Below are 7,705 nucleotides of genomic sequence, written 5' to 3'. Positions count from 1 at the left end.
GCTGCACAGGCTGGAGTGCAGTGGCATGATCATGGCTCACTGAAGCCTTGAACTCCCAGGCTCAAGCAATTCTTCCACCTCAGCCTCCCTAATAGCTGGGACCACAGGTGGGTGCCACCATGCCAGGCCTAAAATAATCTTAAAATTTAAATATTTCACCTTGTAGCAGAGATAATTTTCCATGAAAACCTGTAGACTATAGAGCCACTCTAGACTTTTTTTCTGAGAAGATGGAATAATTCAGATAAAGAGACTTTGCAAACAACTTTTATCATTAACATTTATTTCAATTAAAGAAATGTGAATCCAGGATTAGCATAAGGTGAAATCTTAAAGTATCTTACAAAAGAAATGCTATTAAGAGTTTAAAATGTTTGTGGCGCCTGTGCTATGTATTACAGACAAACATTAACAAAATAAAAAACAGTTTTTTAAAAAATTGAGATGGAGTCTCGCTCAGTCGCCTAGGCTAGGAGTGCAGTGGCACAATCTCGGCTCACCACAACCTCCGCCGCCTGGGTTCAAACAATTCTCATGCCTCAGCTTCCTGAGTAGCTGGGATTACAGGCACACACCACCATGCCTGGCTAATTTTTTTGTATTTTTAGTGGAGACGGCGCTTCACCATGTTGGCCAGGCTGGTCTCAAACTCCTGACCTCAGGTGATCCACCCGCCTCAGCCTCCCAAAGTGCTGGGATTACAGGCATGAGCCACTGTGCCTGGCCAAAAAGTACATTCTGAAGAGAATCCAATTTTTAAAAATTTGTAAAAATCAATTCAGTGGTACAGTCTCCCTAGGGGAGAGAAGCAGTTTGTCTTCTTACCATCAGTTAAAAATTGAAAGAGCACATATATTTTTTCCTTATCTAGTCATGACTGTTACAGCACTGTTTACATGTACAAACTCAAATCCTTTTAAGAGAAGACACAGTAAACTACAAAAAAAAAACTCTGGTATTTAACAGAGTACTTACATATAACATACTACAAGACATTTTCTTTAGAAAATAAAAGTCTATTTCTACAGTATCAAACAATTGGAACAAATATAAACCAGAACAAAATTTTCAAACAGAAGTTCAAAAACCTCGGCAAAGCCATACAAATATCAAATAACATCTAGCTTCATTTATCAACTAAAAGACTTGCTAAAAAGAATGATTTCTGTACATGTAAACCGAGTGTAACACTTCAATATTTCACTGGAAATTGCTATTTTGTCACACATTATTAAAGTCTGTTCTCTGAATAATTTGAAGAAATTTCAATTATAAGGCAAATTAAGACTTAAAAAATAGAAACAGCGCAACTTAAAGTTTTTCAGAGACCTACATATAATTTACAAACACATAATTTATTATATGGTTATAGTTTGGAACAGATTTTCCCTGAGCACTCTTTCTGCCTGGTTAGAAAAATTTAAACATGATTTATAAAATGGAATTTTATTTGGATTTTTCTTGAATATATGTAATTTTTCACCCATCTAATGTTTTTGGCAAATTTTAGACATCTTGAACTAACAAGTATAACTGTTTTAAGGAGCTATCTGAATGGTTATAGAAATATGGTTGGGTTTGAGAGCCCTGAGAACTGTACAGTGAGTGTCTCATATAGAAGAAATGATTTACTGTCCAAAACTATCAATGGTTATTTTACCAATTCAGAATGCCACTAATTTCACAGAGGACAGAGGTAATAATCAGTAATTCCAGCTCAGATGATCAATAGATAAGCATTAAAAACTGAAATTAAAAAAGAGTTGGATTAACATTATACATTTCATGATATAATGCTGAAAAAAATTAACCTTACCTTTCTGCCCAACACAGTACTTAAATACCTTACCTTGAAACTTTATTTAATGCAGTCTTGAGACCTGTCACTCCTTAGTATTCATGCAAACTTAAATTAGCATCACTGGGAATTTCATCACACAAACTGCAGTTCTCAATGCTATCTCAAGATTTACAGCCCCAAAGACAGACTACAATCAGTGCACATGCATGGTAACACTGGCGGTTGTATTCCCCTAACTTTTAAGGTCTTAGAAAAATTTAACCACTTGACAATTTAGGCCTCTTCCTTTTCAGATAAATAAAGCAAAACACATACTGGGAATCTCAACTATGCGAATTTGTAAATAATTGTTTTCTACATAGCCTAGAATCATACTAAAAGAAAATTAAATTTAAAAAGTTTCATATTTACAATGAGATTTTCATGAAACCTAACTATATATTTCTTTTTATGATTGATGTGGATTAAAAGAATGATTAATAACATAGAACATTTGGAAGTCATTGGTCTGAAGATCTTCAAGAAGTGAGCAATTTCAGATGTCCAGGAGTGTGCCTTCTCTCTTTTTACTTATATTTTAAGGTGCTTTATGCAGGACGCCCTTGACCAAAACGACTTTTAGACCTAGATTTTTTAAACAGAAAAGGAGGTCAGAGTTGCTTCTAAAACAATAGGAAGTTGCTGCTCCTTTAGATTATGTTGGCTTGGCAACACCAAGGTTTAATAAATCTTCTTGCAGCTCCGTAATCCATTTTCTAAAACTCTTAAAGGGAGATGTATGTTTGGAATTCAGATTTGTTACTTCTCAGAGATAATATGTTATGCACTTTATATATAATGGACCTGAAGCAGTGCCCCATAATCAAACACATTAATGTCTCTTCATGAAACAAATGAACACTTATATTTGGTGGGATGAATAAAAAATATAAATGGCATCACAGCAACTCAGTGCAAGTTTGAATTGCTACAAATGTATGAAAGCAAATTTTAGTTTTTTAAACTTTCTGGATTTCAGAATTACAAATAAGGAATTAGTATCTGTAATATTAATGTTCAAATCTCATTAATATCTGTATTAATATAATTAATTATATTAATGAATAAATATCTGATATTAATTATATAATATCTGTATTAATTAGTATTAATAATCTATAAATTTCATAGAGATTAACAGATTAGCTGTTAATCTCTAATGGAAAATTTGTGATGTAAAATGACACAAGACCCAGTTAGATTTTATTAAGAGAAATAAAATATAAAGCAGGAAATGGTAAAGACTTTAGTGATATACAAAGTATTAATATGTGATCTATAAACAATACAAAAATTCTGCTACTTCGCAGTAGCATTATAGCTTACATTTTTCTCAGAAGTTGGCTCAGAATAAAGCTGGACCAAGAAGCAGAAAACTTAAAAAAATCCACAAAGCTATACTTTCATTAGATTTTATCTTTTAAGTTAAAATCTGGTTTTGATTAATGTCTTGATAATATAATCACTGAAACACAACATAAAACCAAACTCAAACTATACGTTTCTAGTGTTCATATGATTTATCTCAAAAAAAAAAAATTCACTTCAAAGCCAGTGACACTCCAATTTAGTTTATGCTGATTTACCTTGTGTTTTTCTCTGAGCTGCTTTGGCGTGCACTGACTGGCACTGAGGCCTTGATCTGTGCTTCCAGCCTGGAATAAATACCTCCTGCAAACTGTAGAATAAAGAAGCAATATTGTTATCTTCACAGAATCAATAGAAGCTCTGCTACATTAAAATGGGATTACTTTTTAATTTAGAAGTAATTTTATTTTGATTTTTTAAATCCAGTCTTTTTGAGGTATAATTACATAAAGAAAAATGTACCATTTTAGTGTACAGGTGTGGGTTTTGACAAATGCATACAGTTGTATAACTAGTGTCACAATGAAGATATAGAAAATAGTCCAATCACTCCCAAGAAAATTTGCTCGCTCCCCTGTAAAGACAATCTAGCTGCCACTACCAATTCCTGGCAACCACTTGTCTGTTTTCTATCCCTAGTTTTGCATTTTCCAAAATGTTATGTAAATAGAATCATATAGCATGTAGCCATTTGAATCTAGCTTCTTTCACTTAGCATAACATATAGGACATTCATCTGTATTGATGCCTAAGAAGTCTGTTCCCTTTTTTTTTGGAGATAGCATTTCACTGTCAGCCAGGCTGGAGTGAGTGGTGCAATCAAGGCTTACTACAGCCCTGACCTCCTGAGTGATCCTCCTACCTCAGCCTCCAGAGGATCTGGGACCACAGATGTGTACAACCATTCCCAATTAATTTCTTATTTTTTTGTAGAAACAGGGTCTCTCTATGTTGCCCAAGCGAGTCTTGAATTCCTGGGCTCAATGTTCTTTTTTATATGCACAGTTTGTTTTCCCATTTACCAGGTAAAGGACATCATTTATAGTATTTCTAGTTTTTAGCAATTATGAATAAAGCCATTATAAAAATGTGTGAACTGATCTGTATGGTGAGTGAATGTTTACAAGAAACTGCCAAACTATTTTCCAGAGTGGCCTTTTTTTTTTGCATTTCTACTAGCTACATATGAGAGTTCCAGATGCTCCAGATCCTCATCAGCACTTGGTATGGGTTTCCTCCTTTGGAGACAGGGTCTTGTCCTGTTGCCCAGGCAGGCGTGCAGTGGCATGATCTTGGCTCATTGCAACTTCTGCCTCCCAGGCTCAAGCGATTCTCCTACTTCAGCCTCACAAGTAGCTGGGACTACAGGCACCACCACCACAGCCGGCTAATTTTTGTATTTTTTTGCAGAGATAGGGTTTTACCATGTTGCCCAGGCTGGTCTCAAACTCCTGGGTTCAAGTGATCCTTCTACCTTGGCCTCCCAAAGTGCTGGAATTACAGGTGTGAGCCACTGTATTTGGCCTTATTTAGGTTTTAATTTATATTTCTCTAATGACTAATGATGTTGTATCTTAGCACATCTAATAATATATGCTTATTTGGCATGGAAATCCTTTTTTTTCATGGTGTCTGGTTACTCTTTTGCCCATTTTAATTTTTATTACGTTTTTAAATTTATTATTGAGTTTTGAGAGTTCTCTATATATTCTAGATACACATACCTTATCAGGTGTTTTACACATATTTTCTCATAGTTTATGGCTAGTCTTTTTATTGTCTAAATAGTATCTTTTGAAAAGTAGAAATTTTAAATGCTGATGAAGTCCAATTTTTCATTTATGGATCATGCTTTTGGTGCTGTAGGCTAAGAAATATTTTCCTAAAGTCATAAAGATTTTCTCCTATGTTTCCTTTTAGAAGTTTTATAGGGAAGTAAATTTTTAAATAAAAGAATTAGGGCAAGAGTATGGTACTTACATAATACCAATATGAATGATAATACATAATGCTATGACTAATATGTAATTCTACCAAGAATATAGATGTTTCTTGTCATCATTTTCAGCAAGATAACATCTTATTTTAGAGATGATATCTAAGCACTACATGCAGAGTTGATGAAAATCAGTACTTTCAGACAGTCACCCTCTGGATAGTCAGGATTTGGTCAAGAACTAATAAACTACTCTTGGTATGATGACACACTTTCAGCAATGATGTACTTTATTATGTGTGTTACAGATGACGTCTAGACCACAGATAATAAGACATGGTAGAAAACTTTTATGTGAGCAAACAGGCTAACTGGTACAGAATATAAAAAATAAGTAAATCTGGCCAGGCACGGTTGGTCACACCTGTAATCCCAGCACTTGAGAGGCCGAGGTGGGTGGATCATGAGGTCAGGAGTTCAAGATCAGCCTGGCCAACATGGTGAAACCCTGTCTCTACTAAAAATACAAAAATTAGCTGGGCATGGTGGCGCATGCCTGTAGTGTTAGCTACTTGGGAGGCTGAGGCAGGAGAATCACTTGAACCTGGGAGATGGAGGTTGCAGTGAGCCAAGATCATAACACTGCACTCCAGCCTGGGTGACAGTGTGAAACTCTGTAAAAAAAAAAAAACAAAAAAAAAAACAAAAAAAATCCCATTAATTTGGCCAGGCGCGGTGGCTCATGCCTGTAATCCCAGCACTTTTGGAGGCTGAGGTGGGTGGATCACCTGAGGTCAGGAGTTTAAGACCAACCTGACCTATATGGTGAAACCCCATCTACACTAAATACAAAAAAATTAGCTGGGCATGGTGGTGCATGCCTGTAGTCCCAGCTATTTGGTAGGCTGAGGCAGGAGAATCGCTTGAACCTGGGAGGCGGAAGTTGTAGTGAGCTGAGATTGTGCCATTGTACTCCATCCTGGGAAACAAGAGTGAAACTCTATCTCAAAAAAAAAAAAAAAAAAAAAAAAAAAAAGGCCGGGCACTGTGGCTCATGCCTACAATCCCAGCGCTATGGGAGGCTGAGGTGGGTGGATATCACAAGGTCGAGTTTCAGACCATGGTTAAACCCCGTCTCTACTAAAAATACAAAAATCAGCCGGGCATGGTGGCATGCTCCTGTAATCCTAGCTACTCAGAAGGCTAAGGCAGGAGAATCGCTTGAACCCAGGAGGTGGAGGTTGCAGTGAGTTGAGATGGCGCCACTGCACTTCAGCCTGGGTGACAGAGCGAGGCTCCATCTAAAAAACAAAAACAAAAACAAACCATAAATTACTCTTTTAAATTTCTACCTAAAATATCTTTATAATCCTAAACTGAAAATAAAAGTAGGAAGGTATATTTTACACAAGTATAATACACTAGTAGATGATTCTTACTTCTTTTGCTTCCTTTGACTTGACTCGGTCCAGATCCCCCAATCTCATTTTTATTAGGTGCCCTGTAATTTCAGACATTCGCCGTTGATCTGAAGGGAAGAAAACAGTAAACTTTACTTTTCATAAGGATGATATATAATTTTTTATTTCTCAAAAAAGGCTGTAATCACCAAGGGTTTATGAAAATATCTTTTGATATTATTTTACAGACATATATATCTATATGTCTGAGAAGAATTTAAGTCAGCAAGTGACAAAGGACTCATTTATGGATAATTGTGCTGCTTTTTAGATTACCATAGAACAGCCTAAAACATATTCAGTCACCTTTACAGTGAAAGTAATGGGCCAAAATCAATCTGAGTGATCTCAAAACCACAGATGCATAAAATAATATATTATTCAGTGGGGTTGTCTAGTAATGAAACTCTGGTTGTTGCCTGAGGAAATATGCAAAATTTGGGCCTTACTTTAGCTAGATAGAACCTCTAGAGCTATTCAGCATACTTTACAAAATGATACACCAATCATTGCTATTTACATCCAAGTTGTACATTACCCAAATAATAAAATTTACCATCTTCTCTTTGTGCATCCTGGTTGAATCTCAAGGATCTTGTGGCATCCCACTTATTCTTCTGCATACTCACACTATTGAAAAAATTGAACAAAAATCAGCATTGATGCTTCTTTAAGAGTGGATATCCGATTGGATTAAGGAGCAATACTCACACGAAAGGAGACACATCTCTAGAAGCTGACTAAAAAAAAGTAGACAACATTAAGGCCCAATTAGAACATGTTTACCGATTAGTGCTATAGTTAGTAATAAAAAGAGTTCAGACTTATCGAGTGCAAGACACTGTACCAAGAGCATTATGAGTGCTATTTTTTTTTGAGACAAGTGCTATTGCATTTAAACCTTGTACCAACTACATGAGACAGGCACTGTTACTATCTTCATAATAAAACAGGTTCAGAGAAGTTAAGAAACTTTTCCAAAGAGATACAGACGTAGAATTTGAACCCAGCTTCATATGTAAACCTTGGAATCCTAGCTTATGCAATGTTTGCAATTTTTTCTTTCTTTCTTTTTTTTTTTTTTTTTTTTTTTTTTTTTTT

General features: G+C 35.5%; 1 protein-coding gene across 8 annotated transcripts in view; it reads right to left on the bottom strand.

The window, feature by feature from the left end:
• Window positions 1-271: 271 nt before the first annotated feature.
• KIAA1841 (KIAA1841 ortholog) overlaps window positions 272-7,705 on the bottom strand; it is a 62,656-nt gene continuing 55,222 nt past the window's right edge. For 5 of the 8 annotated variants that reach the window (XM_037744462.1, XM_037744463.1, XM_037744461.1 and 2 more), the window contains 5 exons: window positions 7,316-7,344; window positions 7,161-7,234; window positions 6,584-6,672; window positions 3,427-3,518; window positions 1,025-2,425 (listed from right to left, as the gene is read on the bottom strand). In XM_037744462.1, coding sequence (XP_037600390.1) covers window positions 2,389-2,425; window positions 3,427-3,518; window positions 6,584-6,672; window positions 7,161-7,234; window positions 7,316-7,344 — 321 coding nt within the window. In that variant the 3' untranslated portion in view covers window positions 1,025-2,388. Of the gene's footprint in view, window positions 2,426-3,426; window positions 3,519-6,583; window positions 6,673-7,160; window positions 7,235-7,315; window positions 7,345-7,705 lie in introns of those variants that run through there. The other 3 variants (XM_017545001.2, XM_017545005.2, XR_005202877.1) reach the window with 2 other exon arrangements.

The sequence above is a fragment of the Cebus imitator genome, unplaced genomic scaffold, assembly GCF_001604975.1.
Source record: "Cebus imitator isolate Cc_AM_T3 unplaced genomic scaffold, Cebus_imitator-1.0 Scaffold175, whole genome shotgun sequence".
NCBI classification, from domain to species: domain Eukaryota; kingdom Metazoa; phylum Chordata; class Mammalia; order Primates; family Cebidae; genus Cebus; species Cebus imitator.
This window is presented reverse-complemented; position numbering and strand designations above follow the sequence as displayed.